The following is a 23341-nucleotide window of genomic DNA, read 5'->3' on the forward strand; positions in this document are numbered from 1 at the left end:
AAAAAGAGTATTCTAGAAAACTGTCACAGCGGTGTAGCAGGCTGAGGGCTGGTCCATCTCTAGGGAGGCAGGCAGGTGCCAGGGCTGAGATGGTTCAGGTCTGGGTGGACATGGTCTCAGGTCACAGTAAGGAGCTCGAGCATGACTTGGTGGGCAGTTTGGAGACTGTTAGTGGACTTTAAGCTGGAGAGTGACATGATGGATTAGGTTTCAGGAAGTCTCCTGGGCACTGATGTGGAGCGTGGCCTAAAGACGGGCAGGAACTCTGGGCACCCAGGGCATGGAGGCGAGGCCAGCATGGGGGCCGGGGCAGTGGCAGAGAGAGAGGGAGACAGAGCCTCGAGGCTTCTCAGAGGCGGGGGCGGGTCTGGAGTGGGCACAGGTGTGTAAAACTCGCCTCACCTGGCCGGGGCCTGGCTGGTGTGTGTTCCTGGTTCTGTGGCTTGCGGCCTATGGAGGAGAACTGTGAACGAGCCACAGTGGCCGAAGCTGCGTGGCCCAGGTCGATGGCTGGCAGGGCAGCAAGGGTCCCCTCCTCCCTCCCCCCACTCCTTCCCAGAATGCTGCGGAACAACCGCATCAGCTGCATCCACAACGACAGCTTCACGGGCCTGCGCAACGTCCGGCTCCTCTCGCTCTACGACAACCAGATCACCACCGTATCTCCAGGGGCCTTCGACACCCTCCAGTCCCTCTCCACGCTGTGAGTCCAGCCTCCAGGACAGGCAGGCGGGGGCTCTGGAGCAACTGTCCCAAGGGCATGGTCCTCTCGGGCAGCCACTTTGAAAGCGCTCACCCTGGGGGTGCTGGGTCTTCGTGGTTTGCTGAAACGTGGGTTCCACATTTCGAAGTCTCCCTCCGGTCCTGAGAGCCGGTCCTCTTGGTGATGGGTGGTGGTCTGGGAGACAGTGCCGTGTGGCCATGTGGCCGTGTGTCCGTGGTGGACAGGAGGGGTTTGCTGGGACCACTGAGAGGGGCAGAGTGTCTCCATGGCCACTTGGCCTGCCTCTTCCAGGAATCTCCTGGCCAACCCTTTCAACTGCAACTGCCAGCTGGCCTGGCTAGGAGGCTGGCTACGGAAGCGCAAGATCGTGACGGGGAACCCACGGTGCCAGAACCCTGACTTTTTGCGGCAGATTCCCCTGCAGGACGTGGCCTTCCCTGACTTCAGGTGTGAGGAAGGTAACTTGTGGCCTCCCGGTGGCAAGGGAGAGGGCGCCCTGGTCCAACCAGCGGGGTGGGGCAGGTCAGGAAGATGGGAGTGGACACGCAGCACCCCCTGGCATGACCCTGAGAGGAGAGGTTAGGTGGGGAGGGAAGGCCCTGTTTTCAGGAGAGGCGAGGAGATGCCCCTGTCTGGTGATGCCTTTGTGTGGTTATAAGAGCAATAAAGTTCCTATCCTTAAAAAATGGGAAAATATGGATAAAAGAAGGAAATAAACTTTACCTATTATCCCATCGCTCAGAGAAAACAGTTCCCATTTTAGTGTAATTTCTTTCTGTAAGTTTGGTGAACTCAGACCTGCCTTTTGGCTGTCCCTAAGTGCTCTAGACTCATGGGGTCACCTTATCTTAATGTGCAATGGAACCTTTTTGAGTCCCCTCCCCCATATGTAGGAAACCCTGGTCACTCTTTGCTCCAATGCCCTGTTACTTGGGACTTTTCAGGGTAGCCCTGTCCCTCATTTTTTCCCCACAGCACCAAGCACGAAAGGTCACTGTAGGAAGCAGATTTTTCTCAGTGCACCCATTCTGTCCTTAGCGTCTCTCAGCACGCTGCCGCAGGGAATTTCTCCCTGACTGACCTCAGCTTCCAGCCTCCTTCTCCGCTTCTGGGTGCTAAGGTGCCTCCCTTCTCCCTGGTCTCTCCCTTTCTTGCCCTCTACCCCCTGCAGCCTACTCCCGATGGCAGCTCCACCCTCAGCTGGCCTGGCCAGGCCATGTGGCAGTGGGAGCTTTGACTTTCACCCAAAAACACCATCAGGGTATTTTTCTAAACAAAATTAATGAATTCTCTAAGAATACTTTTGCTTCCGACTTCTAAAATTAAAAAAAGAGTCTATACTATTTACATATATATTTTATTAATTTATATAATAATAGCTTGCAAGTCTTTTTAAAAAATTCTGATTTGTTTAAAACCTAACTATATATTTTGGGCATTTTCTCATGCCATTAACTATCCTTCGGAAGCATTATTTTTTCCAAGATACGGTTTCCTTTTATCCTTCTTTTTACAAAAGAAATGCATCCTCATTCCTTAAAAACAACAACCAAGGACAACCAGAAGGAGAATTTTAAAAAGTTACTGGCAGGCCAGGCAGGGAGGCTCATGCCTGTAATCACAGCACTTTGGGAGACCGAGGCGGGCAGATCCCTGAGGTCAGGAGTTCAAGACCTGCTTGGCCAACATGCTGAAACCCTCTCTTTACTAAAAATACAAAAATTAGCCAGGCGTGGTGGTGCATGCCTGTAGTCTCAGCTACTTGGGAGGCTGAGGCAGAAGAATCTTTAGAATTCAGGTGGTGGAGGTTGCAGTGAGCTGAGATCACACTGTTGCACTCCAGCCTGGGCAACAGAATGACAATCTGTCTCAAAAAAAAAAAAAAAAAAATTACCGATTTGCCCACTACCCCCGGCCCCCGTGCCCCAACTCTGGATAACTCCTGTCGACATTTGCTATGTGGCTTTCCAGATCTTTGCTGTGTGCTCATGTGCACAAGTGTGGCACACAGGGGATCTTGCAGGGCCACCTGTGAAAACCTTTCAACAGGATGGACCGCTATTTGGAAGGTACCACAATTGATGTAAGCAGCCCCCTGCTGCTGGGCATTCAGACAACCTCCCAAGTCCCGCTCCAATGCATCGTGCTGCCAGGAGCACCCTTGTAGATGCTCCCTACGTATATATTCCACTTCCCCTTAGAATAGCTTCCTAGAGGTGAAAGGATGTGACTGTTTCTAAGATGTTGCTGCTGAGAGCCTGATGGCCAATGGAGTAGGTTTGGAGGCAGGCTGCTTGCTCCAGGGTGGGGCAAGTTTCTGAACCACTCTGCCCTTAGTTTCCTCATTGCTCCAACGGGCTAATAGTAACACATTCACTACAGAGCTGTTTTGAGGATTCAGTGAGTTCACCCTTATCATGTGGGGCCTGCACACAGGTGACCTGCATAACCGATGGTCACTGTCACCCAGGAGCATGTGCTACCAGCATCCCAGTGTCCTCAAGAACTCCAACCGTGGTGATATTATCATCTCTCTGACACCCAATCAGCAGAAAGAAAGGCACAGATTTATTGAATAGATGAATGAATCAATGAAGGGATGGTATGGTATCGAGGGCTCAGATTTTGCTGCAGCCAGACCTGGGCTCAGACTCTGCATTGCCTTGGACCCACTTTATGATTCAAGCAAGTTGCCTAACGTCTCCGGACCTCAGTAAAATAGAAATTCATCCATTTGTTCATTCATTCACTCAACTCATCTGTTTTGAGGGCTGCTGCGTGCCAGGCACTGCACTAGGCACTGGGCTCTATCAGTGAAAAAAGAGGAGAAAAGAGGCTCAGGTCTCCGTCCTCCTCATGCCTGCATTCTAGGGGACGATGCTGCACCCCTGACTGTGCTGTTAAGGAGACAATGTCGATCCAGTGCCCGGAGTAGCAGGCACTCCGGGGATGGGATGGTGTGCGGCCATCCTCCTGTTCTACTTTGACCAGGTCCACTTTGAGTTTGAGGAGAAAGAGATCAACTCAAAACCTATTTTAACCTCAAAACTGCTCCAGGGGGCTTCATCCCTGGTGGTGGTGGTGGCTTGGGGGGAGGTGTGGTGCAGAGACTTACTGACGGCCAAGGTAGTGTCAGAGGGGTCTTCTGTTCTGAGAGGCCCCAGAGCGTGGCCCTGACTGTAGGAGGCCCTACAGCGGCCCATCCACCTCCCTGACAGGGGCTTTGTGCCTTCTTCCCTAGGCCAGGAGGAGGGGGGCTGCCTGCCCCGCCCACAGTGCCCACAGGAGTGCGCCTGCCTGGACACAGTGGTCCGATGCAGCAACAAGCACCTGCGGGCCCTGCCCAAGGGCATTCCCAAGAATGTCACAGAACTGTGAGTAGCTCAAGGCCTTACCCCCTTCACGTGGGTCCACCGGACATGGACAGTGGGGGCATTTCCTGAGGGGCTGGGGCCTAGCCACGGGAGGAGGAGGTGACCAACAGCAGGCATTAGCTGACTAGGAGCTGGAGTTCAGGCTTTGCAGAAAACACTGCCTCCAGAAAGGCTTTGAGCTTCTCTCTGATTCCCCCTCTGCGGTCACCCGGTGACCGCATGGCAGCGAGTGCTTCCTCCCTTTAAACTAAGCTCTGCCTTTAAAATAAGGAAAACATTGCTTTCCCACCTATCATTGTCTCAGGCTTCTGTGTCATGAAGACTTACAAATGTGATTTTTGTACCGGCAGTGTAATGTTCTTCACATGAATCTACTATGACCCAGATAACAAAACCCCTTTTGTTGGATATTTAAGTTGTTCCCAATTTTTTTTCTTTTTTTTTTTTTTTTTACTGTTGTAAATAGCACCAGTGCTAACACCCCTTCACTGAAATCGCCGGCCAGACAGTGGTGCATTTTTAGGACTCTTGCTGCATTTTGCCTGATGGTCTTCCAAGAAAATCTGTTTCCTTTGCACTCCCATTGACCATGTGAGATGGTGGCCTTCTTGCTTCCCTGAGTCGGCACCGAGTATGGTGGTGCTGAAATCCTGGCTGGTTGGTATTTGGTATCTGAGCGCATGTGGAGGACTGGACATAGATGCATTTGACAAACAGGGATGGAAAGCTGGGACCTCTTCAGCAGACACCTCCCGATGAAAGTCTCTGGCCAGCTCCTGACCTCTGACCTCTTCCTGTGCTCTGGGGTTGATCCCTCCAGGCCTCCAAAGCTGAGCTTTTCTCCCACCACCCCCAGGACCAGCGATGAGGCTTCCATTTGTTATTTCTTGCATTACCAGCAAGGCTGGCCTTTTCTTCACAAACACATCAACCACTGCAGGCCTTTTCCTGGGCCTGGCCTGCCCCATCTTCACCCTATTTTCTACTGCAGAGTTAGTGTCCTACAAACTCATGAATCCTTGTTTTCTCCTTGGAGCCTCCTAGCAGCCCTGAGAATAGTGGGATGGGTGGGGCAGCCTACCTTCTTTGACTGAAGGTGCTGAAGTTCAGAGCCTGAGAAAATCTTTTAACTTCTCTCAACCTCAGTTTTGTTATCTGTGAAATGGGACTACTTGGGTATATGGACGAGGGCTGCTTCGAGGATCAAATGAGATGGGTGGGAAGTCAGTTTGTATGATGCAGAGCAAGGGGTAAGGATGAGCACAGCCCTCCTTTTGCTTCTCTCTGGGGCTTTGGGAAGTGGGGGAGAGCTGTCCTGCAGGCTGTAGTTAGTTGGGGGGTAGGGATCCTGTGCTGGAGCCCAGCTTGGCTCAGCTCCTGGCATTGGGCCACTGCTTAGCAACCTTCAGGCTGGAGGCATGAATGGTCAACGATGAAGGGAAGAAGGGGAGGTTCAGAGCATCTTGAATCCCAAGCTCTATCCTTTAGAAATGGGAAGCTTGGGAAGCTTTGGGCTTAGGAGGATTTCAGTGGGTTTGGTTTTAAGGACAGTGACTTGGATAGCATGAATAGAGTAGAGGCCAGAAGGGAGGTCCAAGGTGCAGAGAACAGACAGAAGAGGCTGCAGCAGGAGCCCGGGCATGGGTGGTGGTGCACAGTCAGCGGGTGGCATGAGAGTGCAAGGAAAGCAAGCCGTGCGAGAGCAGCGGTGGCACTGGCTGCAGATGGAGGGGGAGAAGTGACATCAGGGCGCGGAGCCTGGAAGGCAGGAAGGCAGAGGGGTGCTGGTGGAATGAGGGGAAACTGGTTGGGCAGTCTGGCTGTGGATCAGCTTCACAGCCCATGCCAGCAGGTGGACAGGGGGCCCTGGGAGCTGGCAGAGCCTGGTAACATGCCAATCAGATCTATATGGCCAGGAAAGAGCAGAGCAGGGAGGGGAAGGCAGGGGCCCAGGGAGTGTCCATGGACAAGGAGGAGGCTGGGAGGGTGAGAAGGGAAGCAAGAAGGGAACCGAGAGAGGCCACGTGACTATTGGCTTTTTACCAAGTCCTCTCGGTGGCACCTCCCCAGATGGCTTCAACAACGTACGTATTTTCTCCTCCCATAAGTGATTCTGGGCCCATCGTGTGGCCTATGTGGAGGAGAGGAAATGAGAGAGAAGTCCCTGGCTACAGGGAAGGCTGTCCCCAGCACGGGGCACCACCAGAGGTGGAGATGGGCACTAACGCCGCTGTGTTCTCTCTGCAGCTATTTGGACGGGAACCAGTTCACGCTGGTTCCGGGACAGCTGTCTACCTTCAAGTACCTGCAGCTCGTGTAAGTATCCAGGCCGCTTGAGGACAGGAGGGCCTTTGGCATCTAACCATCAGGACTCCCGCTTTCCTGGAGTTTCCTACGGACCTCACTTCTGGGCAGATCCCGCTTTTTTTCCTTTCCCTGCTCCCCTCTGGGAACAGCTGTGCCTAGAGCTGTTTTGCCACCTAGTGGCCACGATTGGCAATTACATAGTTCCAGGCCATGTTGGGTTGGACCTGCCTCCTCCTCCTGCCCACGCCATCTCCCAAACAAAGCTCCCTTGAGGCTGGTCGTGACGGTTAAGAGGGGTTATCCTGGCCTGGCCGGGTGGGCGCGGTGGCTCACACCTGTAATCCCAGCACTTTGGGAGGCTGAGGCGGACGGATAACCTCTCGAACTCACGTTGGAGTTCGAGACCAGCCTGACTAACTTGGAGAAACCCCATCTTTACTAAAAATACAAAATTAGCCGGGTATGGTGGCACATGCCTGTAATCCCAGCTACTCGGGAGGCTGAAGCAGGAGAATCACTTGAACCCGGGAGGTGGAGGCTGCAGTGAGCCAAGATTGCACCACTGCACTCCAGCCTGGGTAACAAGAGCGAAACTCCGTCACAAAAAAAAAAAAAAAAAAAGGGGGGGGGCGGGCGGTGTTCATTCTTGCAAGGTTAGGAGCCAAGGACCCAGGAGAAGCAGAGGGTGATGGAAAACTTCTCGGTCCAGCTCAGCTCTCAAACCAAGTATGAACTATGGCGGCTACAAATATATACCTGTAACTAAGCTTTTCTTCAGACTACGCCTCTGCTTTTCTGTTATTTCCACCTTTGACCCTTTCTACTCCATGGAAATATACAAAATAAGCCTCAGGATAAGTTCAGCTCCTTTTAGTTTTCTTGCCTACCTAGCTCCTCACTTCAATTGTCTTTATCTGCTCCTTGGCCAGATTGTACCAAAAAGAAGTCCAGAGAACATTCCATCTTAGTGTGGTTTGGAGCAGTGCCACTCCAAGTGCAATCTACGGGCCCATATCAGTCCCAGAACTGTTTGTAATGGGCTTGTAATTAGATATGGCGCTTACACCAGAATCTAAATCAATGTATTGCTTCCTTCATTGAGAAAGTCTTGCTATGGAAACAATGGTCGCTAAACTAAGCTAGGTGTGGTGACCGGATCTTGGCCCAAGTTTCTTATTGTGGGTTGGTGAAATTTAGTTCAAGGACTGGCTACTTTGGGCGGCTCTGGCTTACAGGATTTTGAAGCTCCAATTTATCTGTCTTTGCTTAATGACCTGGCCAATGTATGTTGAATGTTCCAATGGGAGGGGTGGAGAGGGGATGGAGTAGTGTGATTCAGTGGCTGGTGTCAGAGTGCTTTGAGCCCGTGAAACTGCCTCTTGGGAGCTGAAGTACCACCACCTCCTCATCACAGGGAAGGACCACAAAGTGTGTTGAACATTCAGTAGAGCACTTAAATATATCTCCAAAGACAGTGGAATGATTTGGAATTAGATTAGAGGAACGTTCAGGAGGAGAAGATGAAGGCAGGGCACATCATTGCATTTTCTAAATGTTTCCTGAGCTGACAGCGCATGAAGCGGGCAGATGTGAAGGCCCCGAAGTCATGGCCACCTCTCCAGAATGTCATGGTTTAGGGAGAATGCAGGGGAGGGGAGGGAGCGCATAAAGTCGTGTGGGTGTTAAGGGTTCCAACAGAGGTCAATGCTGATTAGGGCTATGGCTCAAGGAGGATGTGATCTACTCAGGGAGGCGGCTTGGGAGGAGGGCATCTTGGAACACGAGTTGGAGTTCATTGGTGGGCAGAGGGAATAAGCTGTCTGGGGCCACAGAGTGTAGTCTGCTCAGAGAACTTCAAGAAGCTTAGTGAATCCTAAGCCTGGGAAGCCTGCGGAGCAGGGAGCAGCGGGAGGGAGGGGCAGGGGCCAGACCCAGGAGTGCCGACAGGTGGCCAGCTAGAGGGCCTGGAGTCCACGTGCTAGGCACGTGGGTGCCACTGTGGGGTTTCGGTGGGGAAGTGGCCTCATCAGCTTTGTGTCATAGAGAGATTGCTCTGGTGCCACCCTCATGGCAGATGGATCAAAAAGGGCAAAGCAGTGGGTGAGAGATGAGGTCAGAATCCCAGGCAGGAGCCAGAGAGAGAGGACGCTGGCTCAGGAGGAGGGCACGGCACGAGAGGTGACCAGGGCCACCATCCAGGGGCGGATCAGATGGGTGGGACGAGAGGGCAGACGTGTGGGCAGGCAGCATTATGGAGCTGGGCTCTGGGAGATGGGGCATGGTAGGGAGCACAAGATGCTGATGGAGTTTGAGTATCTGTGGGCATCAGGAGGAGAGTTCATGAAAGGATAGCCTGGGGCCATGGGGAGGGGCGCTGTCAGCACAGGGGCTTCCCCGAGGGCACCCAGATTGGACTAAACGGTACAGATGGGGTTTAGCGATCCCCATGCCTCTGGGCTGAGTACGAAGGAAGCTTCTACCAGAGACTGAGGAGTCACAGCCAAAGGCCCCCAAAGATAGTCGGGAGTGGAGGAAAGCAGGTGGTGGGAGTTTTGAGAAGAGGAGAAGGGTGGTCAGTTGTGTCAGATGCCACAGGTGACTTGGATAGGCCACGGCAGCAACCTGGGCTTGTGGCCAGTGGAGGGGCGTTGAATCTGGCTCTGCCTCTGACCAGCTGGTGACCCTTCAAGAGTCACAGATCCCTCTGAGACTCTGGGTCTTTGTCAAACGGGGCTGCCGTCTCCCTCATAGGACTGCCTCGTAGGGAGGGCTTCTGAACCAGCCCACCTAAGGTGCTGGAAGGAGAAAAAGGAGAGAGTGCTGGATCTGGTCGGGAGGCTACCAACACCCTGGTGGGAGTGTTCCCATGGTAAAAAGGGGCAGAGCCAGGCTCTGCTTGCAGAGGGGTGGGGGTGAGGGTCAGGAAATGGAGATGCCAAGCCCTGGTACCTGAGGGAGTTGAGGGAGCAGTGCAGGGCTGTAGCTAAGCAAGCACTGAGACCCGAGGCTGTGCACCAGGGCTCCTCTCCACCCCTGGCCAGCCTGGCTGGGGAATGGCCCTGGGCAGAGTGAGGGAGGGGAAGAAGCCGGTGAATGTGAGCCAGGGCTGAGTGAGTTCTTTCTAAACCATGATGCCTTTGCCTTTTCCAGGGACCTGAGCAACAACAAGATCAGTTCCTTAAGCGATTCTTCCTTCACCAACATGAGCCAGCTGACCACTCTGTGAGTCCCAGCAGGGCTGGGGTGGGGGGCCCCGGGGCGATGGCTGTGAGTCATTCCCAAGCCCCAGCCTGTGCTTGTTGCTCCCAGATCCCTCACCTGCAGACGGCTTGCCCTCTGGAGAGGGTGCCAGGCCTGAGAGCCTAAAAGACTTTCAAAAAACATTCATTGTGAAATACAACATATGGTAGATATGGAAAATAATAATGCAAAAAGTAAATAGTGCAAAAAAATAAATGTACAGTTTCACAAATAATCATAAAGCTAGCACACGTATAGATACCAAGCCAAAAATTAAGGACACTCGGCCAGGCGCGGTGGCTCACGCCTGTAATCCCAGCACTTTGGGAAGCAGAGGCAGGTCAATCATGTGAGGTCAGGAATTCAAGACCACTCTGACCAACATGGTGAAACCCCATCTCTACCAAAAATACAAAAATTAGTTGGGCTGGGTGGCAGGTGCCTGTATTCCCAGCTACTCATGAGGCTGAGGCAGGAGAATCGCGTGAACCTGGGAGGCGGAGGTTGCAGTGAGCCAAGATCGTGCCATTGCACTCCAGCCTGGGTGACAGAGTGAGACTCTGTCTCAGAAAAAAAAAAAAAAAAAAATAGAACAGTGCTAGCACCTTGTCCCTTCCTGATCCTTGTTGCTCTCTCCTCCCCTACCCGGAGGCAGCTGCTGTCCTGACTTTATGAGGATCATTTCGTTTATTTTCTTTACAGCATTACCATCTACATATGCATTTCTAAATAATATAGTCTAATTTTGTCAATTTTTAACCTTGTTCAAGTGGAATCATATGGGCGATAGTCTTTTGTATCTGGCTTCTCTTGCTTAGCATTGTCTGTGAGATCCATTCATGCCACCGTGGCGGCTGTGGTCTGTTCATTCTCATTGCTAGGTAATGTTCCTTTGGAGGAACAGGCCACACTTTCCTCATCCATTCTAGTCTTGATGGATATTGGGGTTGTTTCCAGTTTGGATTGTTGTGAACGGTGACCCTCTGAACATTTTTTGTGGCCATGTTCTAAGATATTTAAATGCTGGCTTTAATTGTATTCCAAGCAATTGATCAGAACATATTACCGAGTGTCCCTTATATTTGCCTGGTGTGTAAAAGTATTTCATTCACCTTCCAACACCTCATTTTACAGATAGAACAGTAGAGCCAGTACCCAAAAAAGGAAGGGGTCCTGGCCCAGCCATTCTCCAGGAGCTGGATGTGGGCCCAAGCCAAAATACAAAATACAAAAATTAGTCAGGTGTGGTGGTGCACATCTGTGGTCCCAGTTACTTGGGAGGCTGAGGTGGGAGGATGGTTTGAGCCTGGGAGGCAGAGGTTGCAGCGAGCCAAGATCACACCCCTGCACTCCATCCTGGGTGACAGTGCTAGACCTTGTCTCAAAAAAAAAAAAAAAAAAAAAAAGAAAAAGAAAAAGAAAAAAGAAAGAAAGAAAGAAAAAGAGTGCTATTCTTGATAATCCCTACTCCTGCCTCTCCCAGCTCCGAGACCCAGGCAACAACTGGTCTGCTTGCTGTCACTATAGGTTAGTTTGCATTTTCTAGGGTTTTACATACAAATGGAGAAAGTCGTTTTTGCTTGGCTTCTGCGCCCAGCATGATTATTTTGAGATTCACCCGTGGTGTGGTGTTGCATGTGCCAGTAGCTCTTTTTCATTGCTGAGCCATGTTCTACTGTACAGGTGTGGATGTGCCACAGTTTGCTCATCCAGTCATCTATCGGGGAACACGGGGGACTGTTTCCAGCATGGCGCTATTGCAAGTGTGATTTCCCTGTCTGCCCTGGATGGATTCAATTACTTGGAAGCATTTTGGGACAGTGGCTTAGCCTGTGGTCTCTGGAAACTGAAAGCTGTAATGAAAATCCCTTCTTAATAACTTTTTTTTTTTTTTTTTTGAGATGGAATCTCACTCTGTCGCCTAGGCTGGAGTGCAGTGGCGTGATTTTGGCTCACTGCAACCTCTGCCTCCCAGATTCAAGTGATTCCCCTGCCTCAGCCTCTCAAGTAGCTGGGATTATAGGCGTGTACCTCCATGCCTGGCTAATATTTGTATTTTTAGGAGAGACAGGGTTTTGCCATGTTGGTCAGGCTGTTCTCAAACTCCTGACCACAGGTGATCCACCCACCTCAGCCTCCCAAAGTGCTGGGATTACAGGAGTGAGCCACCGCATCCAGCCCCTTCTTAACGACTTAATAATGTGACCCTGGAGACGTTTTTTCACCTCTCAAGGCCTCAGTCTCCTCATCTATAAGATGGGAGTAGTGACAGCACCTTCCTCACTGTCACAGCTTTTCAATAGTAAATTATTGTAGATGACTTTGCCTGTCCACCCTGGAAGTGGTCGGCTGAGACGGTGAGCTCCCCGCAGGCAGGTCCTGGTCAGGTGTCACCTTCATAGGGAACTCGCCTACACACCTTGCTGGGGCAGCCCCTTAGGGAATGTTCTCAATCATAACAACAGCAACTCTCCTTTGTTGAGGATTTCCTGGAGCCAGGCATGGTGCTAAGCGCTTTACCTGGATTTCGCCTCCAGGTCAGCCCTGCGGAGTTGGCATTATTTTTGTCCCTATTTTACAGTCGAGGGAACTGATTGAGGCAGAAGGGGATTAGGGGGCATGCCCAAGACCACCAGCTTCTTAAGGCACAGCCCAGCCCATGCACTTGCTGGCTGCTCTGCCTCCCCTCACAGAGCCAGAGGAGGCTGCTGGGTGAGAGGGACCTCCACGTCCTGGGTGGCGGCTGTGCCCACAGGGGCCAGGCGCTAACACAGTGCCCTTCCTCCGTCTCCTTCCTCCACAGGATCCTCAGCTACAATGCCCTGCAGTGCATCCCGCCTCTGGCCTTCCAGGGACTCTGCTCCCTGCGCCTGCTGTGAGTCTCCTCACTCGCCATCCCGCCAGGAAATCCACCCCACTGAGGGTCCTGCCACCCCCCTGGTGGGCAGAAATGTTCCCATGTCTAGGGCCCACGCTGTGCCATGGTGGAGTCCAGAGCACTGTCACTTAAGCCCCTGTTGATACTCTCATTCCCAAGAAGCTGGGGCGTGCATGGGAAATGATCTGAGAAATGGGGGTTGCTGTCACCCCCAAGATGAGTTTGTGGTGGTAGCGGGGGGGACATCCAAAATAAGGTGGCCCTTCATTTGCATGTGAGACTTCTGTTCAGATTTAAAAATGTTTGTTTGCAAGAGATTTGTGAACCTCTTCTACAAGTTCTCACTGTCAGGTTTTTGCCCTGGGATCAAAGCCCTCCGTCCGTCCATTATGATGGCCTCACTCAGCCCACCAGGGGCAAGGTGACATTCTCCCAGCCCTAACCTGTGGCTGGCCTTCTTAACTTCCTAAGAAGAAGCACCTCTCCCTTAGGCTCCTCTGCTAAAAGAGGGAGGGCTCTGGGTGCACAGGTCCTGTTTCTAATATAAACGCAGTATTTCAGTCCTCCAAAGGGCTTGGGGACAGGGCGGTCCGCCTGGAGGGTTTCTTCTCTGTGGCCAGCTGAGCTGGGGGCCATCTCCTTCGGGTCACTGAGAGGCCTAGAGGGAAGGCATGGCCTGTCCCCTCTCTGCAGAGGGCTGGGCCTCTCCCTCCAGCAGGTCTCCCATCTCTGTCCCTGGATAAGGCACCAGCAGCCTCTTCTCTTCTCTTCTCAGGTCTCTCCACGGCAATGACATCTCCACCCTCCAAGAGGGCATCTTTGCAGATGTGACCTCCCTGTCTCACCTGTGAGTACTCTAGCCCCTTTCTCTGGGCCTCTTTGGATTTCAACAGGACTTGGTTTCTGAGAAGACCCCACCTCCTGAGATTATCAGAATTTGTTGCTTTTACCCTGAAATTAAGCTTGTGAACTTTCCAAGTGCACTTTCTGAGACTCTTGTATGTCCAGTGGTTCATCAGCCACAGCAATAGAGTAGAAGAACAGTTGCTCGCAAGCAGTAGTGAAGGTTGTCATGACCATTGATCGATTGCTGTGCACTTTGCCTGCCTCAGTTAATGTGCGCCTCACAGTTATCCTACAACATAGGTACTGTGGTTCTCATCTTTCACACCAGGAAATGGATGGAGAAAAAGTGGGATGCTTGCCTGAAGCTGCACAGCTGCGGGGTGGTGGGGTTTCTAACTCCTAGGCCAGTGCTCTTAAGCGCTCCACTCGTACTGTGCCTCTGACTTCACACAGTGGGGGATGAGCTCTGGAAATGTACTGCCTCCAATAGGTGCTGTAATTCAATGTAGAATTACTTCCAAAACCATTTAGCTAGCAGTGCTATGAGAATTCCTTAAAAGCAGTGGGCTTGATTCCTCAAAAATCTCAACATAGGATTACCATATAACCCAGCAATCCACTCTAAGAGGTATATCCAAAAGAATGGAAAGCAGGGACTCAAACAGATGTGTGTACACCAATGTTCACTGCAGCATTATACACAATAACCCCGAACTAGAAACAGCCTATGTCCACAGATGATAAACAAAACGTACTACATACATACAATGGGGTATTGGCCATAAAAATGATGAAGTTCTGATGCATGCTACAACATGGATGAATCTTGAAGGCATTATGTTAGGTGAAATAAGCCAGACACAAGAGGACGAATATTGTATGATTCCATATATATGAGGTACCTAGAACAGTCAAATTCATAGAGACAAAAAGTAGAATGGTGGATGCCAGGAGCTGGAGGCAGGGGCCATGGGGAGTTGGTGTTTAATGAGCACACAGTTCTTTTGGGGTGATGAAAATGTTTTGGAAATAAGTAGTGGTGATATTGTACAACACTGTGAATACAATCAGTGTAACTGAATTGTACACTTAAAATGTTGAAAGTGGCAAATTTCATGTGATATATGTATTTTGCCATATAAAAAACAGACGAAATCAAGAAGCACTGGGCTGTGGCAGGGCCACCTAATTCTGGAGGTTGGGCTGGGCACTGAGCAGGCACATTCTCTCCTGGCATTTCTTGGCACTACCGGCCGAGGCAGGATAGGAGAACTGTGGCCACATGGACTCTGCCTGGGACCTCAGGTGCAACTGTCTCCTTTTGCTCTCAGTCCCATCCTCAAGCCCCAAAAGGGCCTGGTGGGCAGGCATACCCAGGTTGGAGAGCCTTTTGGGGCCCCCAGCCACTCTTCTTGAAGTTCATTCACTCATCAGTCTCGCTAGGTTTTCTCTAATACTCACCTTTTCTGCATTTTAAACTCTAAAACCAGAGTGTATATTTAATATGGTAATGTTCCCCACCCTTCAGAAAGCATGTTAAATCAGCGGTGCATCAAACAATCTTAGACTTCAGGAGATAAAATAGTAATAGGTGTTGCCCTTTGAGGGTCTGCCTGAGTCAAATACTATACTCTGTGCCTCATCTACAAGGTCTTGATTATCCCATGATTGAACTGGGAAGTGAGTTTTATGTTACGTGCCAGCTCCACATGATTGGCAGGAACTGTCTTGAGGACCGCACTGAAGATTCCAGGGCTGGACGTGGACTCAGTGGGAGGGGTGCTGTGATTGATTTGTAATGTCTGCCATGGAAGTGGGAGGGGTAAGGGGTTCTGCCCCAGGTGATAGGATTTGATTTATTATTTCCATTTTACAGTCCTAGGTTCTAAAAATTAGGCAGCTTCCCTAGGATTTGAATTTAGGTGTGTCTGATTCCAAAGCTCTTTATTTATTCTTTACTCTATTGCCTTAATAAAGACATCCTGGGTGTATTTATTACACCCAGAGTGACTCTAGTGCTGAAGAATTTACTAACACAAGGTTTCTGCCCACTGTGACCATTTGGGATCTTATAAAGAGAATTCAAAGGAAGCAGTGACTAACTCTGGGCAAGTCCAAGGGGCTTCACAGAGGAGGTACCATTTATGCTGTCATTGGAAAGGAACTAGGAGTTGGCCAGTTGGAGAAAGTGAAGAAGGGCATTCTAGGAAGAGCGAACAGCACGTGCAAAGGCATGAACACGAAAAAGTGGGATGTTCAAGGATGCTGCGTTGTCCAGCATAGGATAAAGGGTGTTTGGTTGGGGAAGGAATGTGGGGTGGGAAGAGATTAATCTGGAAAGGGACATTGGAATTCTGTTGTGAAGGACCACTTGTGCCTGCTAAGGAGTTTGCACTTCATTGTATATAGAAAGGGAATTGTGGGGAATTGAGTTTCAGGAAACTCCTGGAAAGCCCATGGTGACATACAGAGGGTGAGTGGGATGGGAGGAGGCAGGAGTGAGCCCTGATGGAGGTGGTGCCTCTGGACATAGGCCAGGTTGGGACAGTGTTGTTTATTGTTCCTCCTGACTTGAATTCACAGGGGCTTGTTTCCATCTGTGTTGGGTAATTTTTGGTTGCACGCTCATTTTTGCTGACATGTCTTTAGGAATTCTGAAGAGCTAAGTTGGAGATGCTCCTCTCCAGAGTGCATTTGTCCTTGTCTCTGCTGGGCACCAGGGGCTGCTGCTACCCTGGGACCACATAGCTTTTGTTGCATACACCTGGGCATAGCCAAGTGTCCACTTTCACTGTCCACCTTAGCCTTTCCAGCATCTAGTCTACATTTTACACCTTTGCATCCCTCCTTAATGTATCTCTTCTACTCGGGTTTAACTGTGCAGATGTGCAGTTGGCTACCTTTTCTCCTTCCTCATGAGAACGGAATAACATCCGAGTACATCTCGTCTCCAGCTCAAAATCTACAGGTTTTGTTTTTCAAATGAGAAGTGAACAAACAACATATGTTTTAAGCAAACCAAAAAAAACCAAAGCTGCAAAAACAAATTTTGAGCCTATACCCATCTATAAATTAAGACTTTCTTTAGGAGAACAGTGATATCAGGCAAGAAGCCAGATCTAGTTTATAAGAAATAAACCAATAAGTAAAGATCAGGTTAGCAGTACTTGCAGAAAATGGCATCAGTTTTACTGATTAGATGTGTTTATTAATTGGACCTAAGCTTAATTTCTCTACGAAACAGCATCTGTGTGAAAGAAACCTTCAGTTGTTATCAAGAAAGCTTGTGGATAAACTCTGCCCTTTATACCCAGGGTTTAAGATGGAAATAGGCAACAGCCTGGAAGATGTGTGTATACTTATATTCATGTGTGTGCACATATGCACGTGCAGTATTGATGGGATATATGTCATGTACACACATACATCGGTTGTTGCCTCTGCACTCAAGAGCTGCAACTCTTCCAGAAAGAATTATTGAGCACTTATAAGGAGTTGAAGAATGGTAAAAGGATGACATAGACCCACTACATTCACTCCAGGCTTCGTGAAAGCTGTATGCAACTTGAAGGGAGGCCCTCGCACGTGGCTCTATGACAAGTGACAATTGAGGGTTAGCCAGGAGTTACTATCCGGTGTTCCTGGTTCCCAAAGGTGCTGATGTTACTGAGAAGCCCTGCTCCTGATCTGACTCTGGCCAGGGCCTCTCCTGTCCACTCACAGTGTGGAAGAGGGGTGTGTGGAAGAGGGGAAGTCATCATATTTAAAACCCTTGAACTCTAGACTAATCAGGACTTGGGGCTTTAGGTTCTTCTTCTGCCATCAACTTGCAGTGGGCTTTCAGACAATTTATTCTTCTCTTGAGGCCTCTTTTCTCACCTACACAAAGATGATTTCTAAGGTCTCACATGGTTCACACATGCTGTAATGATTGTGAGCACTCTTCACTGTGCTGGACTTCAATGCCCTGCACAATCCTCTGCTGCTACTTACTTTGCAGTTAACTCATCTTCCATCCATCCAGCCAGCCATCAGCAAATATCTACTTTGCACCAGGTCCCAGGCTAGGGTTCCCCAATGTCTGTCTTCATTGCTATAATCTGGCATTTTGTTGCCTCTAATTTGCTGTAGGCTGGAAAGCTAGATGTCCAAGTTCATTAAGAATTTGGCATGAAAGGAAATATGGAAGGATTAAGTAAATTATGGCATGCCCATATGACAGAATAGCAAGTACTTAATAATGACGATAATGACAACACATTTATTTATTTATTTATTTATTTATTTATTTATTTATTTAGAGACGGAGTTTCACTCTTGTCGCCCAGGCTGGAGTGCAGTGGTGCGATCTCGGCTCACTGCAACCTCCGCCTCCCAGGTTCAACCAATTCTCCTGCCTCAGCCTCCTGAGTAGCTGGGATTATAGGCACCTGCCACTACACCTGGCTAAGTTTTGTATTTTTAGTAGAGATGGGGTTTCGCCATGTTGGCCAGGCTGGTCTGAAACTCCTGACCTCAGGTGATCCATCCGCCCCAGACTCCCAAAGTGCTGGGATTACAGGCATACCCACCGTGCCTGGCCAACACTATACCTTATTATTTGATGAAAACCTAGAATAAAGTAGACTGTACACTCTGATGTACAAACATATACACAGGAAATGGAAGGGAATACACTAAAATCAAATCAGTTGCATTTATGGGATGATAGATGGTTCTTTTCTTTTTTAATTTCCTTTGCACTGAGATGTTGTGCTTTTCTCATGCTTTTAGACAGGCATTCATTCATTCACCAAACATTGACTGGTGCCTGCTAGTGCCTGACACAGCTGAGGATTTAGTGGTTTCTGCCCTCAAATGCAGCAGGAAACAGTAATGCGCACAGATAGATCGCCTAGGAGTGGGATGGATGGTTCTGCGACTCGTGAGACAGCCAGGGGAGGCTATTTCAGTCCAGGTTACACAAATAGGAGCTGGGTAGGGCCTTGGCATGAACAGATCAAATAGCTACTGTTTCAACTATTTCCATATTATGCCAGAGATCAACAACACAGGGTTATTTATACTTTGGCTGGGGTATAAACCTGAATCCACAGTCCTTTTGGATTGACGTGGCCTGGCTGCGGTGTCTGCCTCCCCAACCCCTGACCACCAAATACATCTCAGTCGGGCCTTGGCTCTGCACTCCCCACTGAGTTCACAGGAGTTTTCGTCGAGAGAAATAGTCCCCAGATGAATGCAAACTACAAGTACTACCGAAGAGAGGGCAAAGCAATCCTCAGCCACAAAAATCCAGCCTTTGGATAAATGAAAGCTTGTAATGTTGAATTCAGGTGTGGCTCAGAGTCTATTCAGTATAGAAACAAGGAAAGGCAAGTGTGAGCCAATCCAGAATTCATATTTTTGAATAGCTTTAGATGTGACTTTGCACCCATATTTTTTGTTGTTGTTGTTGTTTGTTTTTTGTTTTGTTTTTTGAGACGGCTGGAGTGGCAATGAGCCACAAGTTGCCCAGGCTGGAGTACAGTGGCCCAACCTCGGCTCACTGCAACCTCTGCCTCCTGGGTTCAAGCGATTCTCCTGCCTCAGCCTCCCGAGTGGAGTGGTTGGGATTACAGGCGCCTGCCACCACGCCCAACTAATTTTTGTATTTTTAGTAGAGACAAGGTTTCACCATGTTGGCCAGGCTGGTCTCGAACTCCTGAGCTCAGGTGATCCACCTGCCTCAGCCTCCCACAGTGCTGGGATTACAGGCGTGAGCCATCGCTCCTGGCCTGTACCCATATTTTTTTTGTGATGGAGAGAGGGGAAGGAGTCACCTCTTACATCTCAGGTGTCACTTTGCTGACATTTATGGAGGGACCGTAAGCCACGCCGTGGGCCCTCTCAATCACAGGGCCTCAGATTTCATCTTTTTGGCATTTTTCGCCAAATGAGCTACAGGACTGAAATAAGGCATTCCCAATCATCTTTCAACTTGTGGCTCATTGCCAGGCCACACTCCTTATCATGTGCTATAAAAAATACTATTAAATACATTGTGTATTTATCTTTTGAATAACATACTTATGTGACATCACACTTTTTGTTAGTATAAAAATACTAATGTGGTGAGTGTAAACATTTTAAATATACCACCATTTTTAAATTCCTGTTATCTTAAAAAGTCTTTGTTTTTCTAAACACACCGGAACTTCAGAAAAAAATCAGCCATCCCATTAGCCAGGCTGGATGCTGTCGGCAAATAAGGGAAGAAAAAAATGAAACACATGCTCTTTTCTGGGCTGTGTTGTTCCCTCGGCACCTCTTTGAGGTCATGCGCGCTTGTCTGCCTTCTCCCTCTAGGTTGCAGGCTCTTTATTGAAACATGAAGTGACCCCCAGAGATACTAAGGGAGCCACTCAAGGTCGCCCAGGCACGGGGCAGCTGCGTGGGGGCCGGAGTCCGGGTCTTGTTCAGCCTGCTTTATGAGATGCCAATCATCAGCTGAGCTATTTTGGGGAATTCCTGTTCAGAGCCACTGCTGCTTTAATCAGGTTGTACGGGTCTCAAGGGGAACTGCTTCCTCTGTCCTGCCCAGAAACAGGTGGAAAATGGCAGGGCATCCATTGGTTACTTAGAAAATGTGCCCATTCTCACTCACGTTATTTAGCCTTATATTTTCAAAATAATGTTGATATCAATGAACTTTAGGCATAAGGCGTTCATATTTGCTGAGTCAGAGAACTCTGGCCCACCTTTCCTTCCCTCGCTCCCTCCCTCCCTCCCTCCCTTCCTTCCTCTCTCTCTCTTTTCTTTTTCTTTCTCCACTGAGTTTTGGTGTTGTCGCCCAGGCTGGAGTGCCATAGCATGATCTCAGCTCACTGCAACCTCCCCCTCCCGGGTTCAAGTGATTCTCCTGCCTCAGACTTCCAAGTAGCTGGGACTACAGGCATGTGCCACCATGCCCGGCTAATTTTTGTACTTTTAGTAGAGATGGGGTTTCACCATTTTGGCCAGGCTGGTCTTGAACTCCTGACCTGAGGTGATCTGCCTGCCTGGGCCTCCCAAAGTGTTGCGATTACAGGAATGAGCTACCGCACCCAGCCAGAATTCTGGCTCTTTCCTACCCTGAAATCCATGTCTTGTCCATCTCTAAGTCTCTTATGTGGTTTGGTGGAGAGATTCTGAGCTTGCCCATTAGATTGGTAAGAAACAAAGGGGTTGGCAGTATGTTGGTGCAGGCGTGAGAGCAGGCCCGGCCTTGTACTAATGGCCAGTGTAAGTGGATACAACCTTTGCAGGTGGGGGCGGGCTATTAGCATATTACACGTGCTTCCTCTGACCCCCAAATCCTACTTCTAGGCATCTGTTCTAGAGAAATACACTACACAAAGAAGAGCCAGGCGCAGTGGCTCACACCCGTAATCTCAGCACTTTTGGAGGCTGAGGTGGACCGATCACTTGAGGCCAGGAGTTTGAGACCAGCCTGGCCAACACAGCAACACCCCCGTCTCTACTAAAAATACAAAGAAAAAAAATTAGGTTGGTGTGGTAGTGCACACCCATAATCCCAGCTACTCAGGAGGCTAAGGTACAGGAATCACTGGAACCTGGGAAGCAGAGGTTGCAGTGAGCTGAGATCGTACCACTGCACTGCAGCCTGGGCCACAGAGTGAGACCCTGTCTCAAAAAAAAAAAAAAAAAAAAAAAAAAGAGGCACGTATGAGTATTCACTGCCGTTGGAAAGAACCAGAATGTCCAGCAACAGGGACGCTGTCCACTGTGCCATGGGATATCCAGTCTGGGATATTGCGGAACAGTTGGACACAATGAGATAGATGCTTATATGCTGACCAGGAAGATTCCCAAGATGTGCTGTTTGGTGACAAGGAGTAAGCTCCTCAGTAGTGATGTGATTTTTAAGGAGGAACCATGTGTGTATGTGTGGGAAAGGCCTGGAAGGCTACACACCCGAGCATGGTGACCCTGTGACTGTGTGCCCTTTTGTGGAGGGCAGTGACAGTGGGGTGTAGACTTTTGTTTTTTGTAATGTGAATGTATCACAATTTATATAACCACTCCCCATTGGTGAACATGGGGTTTCCAGTCTTTCCATTACAAATAGGGCCATTGCACAGATGTCTTTATGTGTGCCTACAGGTAAACGCCCAGAAACAATGGCTGGATCAGAAGGCAACTGCATAAGTCATATGATAAGTGTCACACAATTCCCCTCCACAGGCGCTCTACTATTTTGCACCCCCATCAGTAACACAGGAATGTGTCTTCAAAAAATTGAGGTGAAATTCACATAATATCAAATTAACCGTTTTTAAAAAAGTGTGCAACTCGGCGGCATTTAATCTCACAGTGTTGTGCAGGGCAGACACTTGCTTTGTCTGCAGTGCTTGAAAGTGGCTGACAATGAGAATGCATTCAAGTGTTCTGTTTAATTAAAAATGAAAAGAAAAAAGAGCATGGGCTTCGGAGGCAGACAGCGGTGCATCTGGATCCAGGGGCTGCCCTTCACTAGTTGTGTGACCCCAGGGAAATTACTTATTCCATGGGAGGCTCGGTGCCCACATCTTTGAGATGGAGAGGAGAAAACTTGCACAGTGGGGCTGATGAGATGATTCAGTGCAGAAACACAGGAAAAGCAGCTGTCTCATTGCAGCAGTCGATGTGGGTTGCTTTCTCCCCATGCACACTGGAGGCAGTGCATTCGTAGGCTCTGGCCCCAACAGCATGGCCCCAACAGCTTCCCGTTTCTCTGTGTGATCTTAGGCAAATTCCTCAGCCTTTTTGAGTCTCGGTTTCTGCACATGTAAAATGAGAATAGTAGCGTGTGGTGATGACTAAGTGAGACAATGCATATGCAGTGCTTAAAACAGCACTGGCAGCCAGGCACGGTGGCTCACGCCTGTAATCCCAGCACTTTGAGGGGCTGAGGTGAGTGGATAACCTGAGTTTAGGAGTTCGAGACCAGCCTGATCAATATGGTGAAACCCCGTCTCTACTAAAAATACAAAAATTAGCTGTGCATGGCGGCGTGTGTTTGTAATCCCAGCTACTTGGGAGGCTGAGACAGGAGAATTGCTTAAACCTGGGAGGCAGAGGTTGCAGTGAGCTGATATTATGCCACTGCACTCCAGCCTGGGCGACAGAGCGACACTCCATCTCAAAAAAAGGAAAAAAAAAAAAAAAAAAGCAGCACTGACTACACAGTAAATGCTCATGAAATGGAGGCTAAGATTTTTGCCAGCCCCTGGTGCAGTGCCTGGGACTCGAGGTTCCCAGTGGGCGAGGGACCCCATGAAGCTGTAATGCCTGCTTCTCTCTGCTTTCTGCTCAGGGCCATTGGTGCCAACCCCCTATACTGTGACTGCCACCTCCGCTGGCTGTCCAGCTGGGTGAAGACTGGCTACAAGGAACCAGGGATTGCTCGCTGTGCTGGGCCCCCGGACATGGAGGGCAAGCTGCTCCTCACCACGCCTGCCAAGAAGTTTGAATGCCAAGGTGAGCCTGAGAGCGTGGCCTCCTGCTGCTGGGGGCCCACAGAACTTGCCCAACACTGCAGGGCCTTCCTAACATGCCTGCGTCCCTGTGGTGACCGCTGGGCGGGGGATCAGGGGACAGGAACAAGACACCTGCGGCTTGATGGCTGCCTTCCAATCCTGACATATCATAGACAAAAAGAGCCAGGCAGAAAAATCTCAGGCCATCAGGGCTGTGATCCCTCCCTGTGGTTACATAAGGAAAATAAAAATAGCAGCAGTGTTTCTGGAAGCTCCAAGCCTCGCAGCAGGGTGTGCGCTCAGACCTCCCTTTGGTAGGAATTGTGTTCAGCAGTTAACTTAGACCTCTCTCAGTCCCTGGTGGAGCAGGGGACCCAGCAGTCACTCTCCTGACATTTACAGAAATACACAGCTGGAGTGTCACTGGAGGCTGGTTCCGGCTTTGCCCCGGGACCCTCCACTGTGGGCATTTGTA

The 23341-nt window shown here is 49.8% G+C and overlaps 1 protein-coding gene across 8 annotated transcripts in view; it reads left to right on the forward strand.

Moving 5' to 3' along the window:
* The window catches only part of SLIT1 (slit guidance ligand 1), a 201061-nt gene that overhangs the window by 155180 nt on the left and 22540 nt on the right, over window positions 1–23341 (forward strand). For 7 of the 8 annotated variants that reach the window (XM_058436133.1, XM_058436132.1, XM_032135329.2 and 4 more), the window contains 8 exons: window positions 560–703; window positions 1016–1182; window positions 3966–4098; window positions 6346–6414; window positions 9556–9627; window positions 12449–12520; window positions 13299–13370; window positions 22704–22867. In XM_058436133.1, coding sequence (XP_058292116.1) covers window positions 560–703; window positions 1016–1182; window positions 3966–4098; window positions 6346–6414; window positions 9556–9627; window positions 12449–12520; window positions 13299–13370; window positions 22704–22867 — 893 coding nt within the window. The remainder of the gene's footprint in view (window positions 1–559; window positions 704–1015; window positions 1183–3965; window positions 4099–6345; window positions 6415–9555; window positions 9628–12448; window positions 12521–13298; window positions 13371–22703; window positions 22868–23341) is intronic. The other variant, XM_058436131.1, reaches the window with a different exon arrangement.

This window comes from Hylobates moloch, unplaced genomic scaffold (genome assembly GCF_009828535.3).
Source record: "Hylobates moloch isolate HMO894 unplaced genomic scaffold, HMol_V3 SCAFFOLD_3, whole genome shotgun sequence".
In the NCBI taxonomy this organism is placed as follows: domain Eukaryota; kingdom Metazoa; phylum Chordata; class Mammalia; order Primates; family Hylobatidae; genus Hylobates; species Hylobates moloch.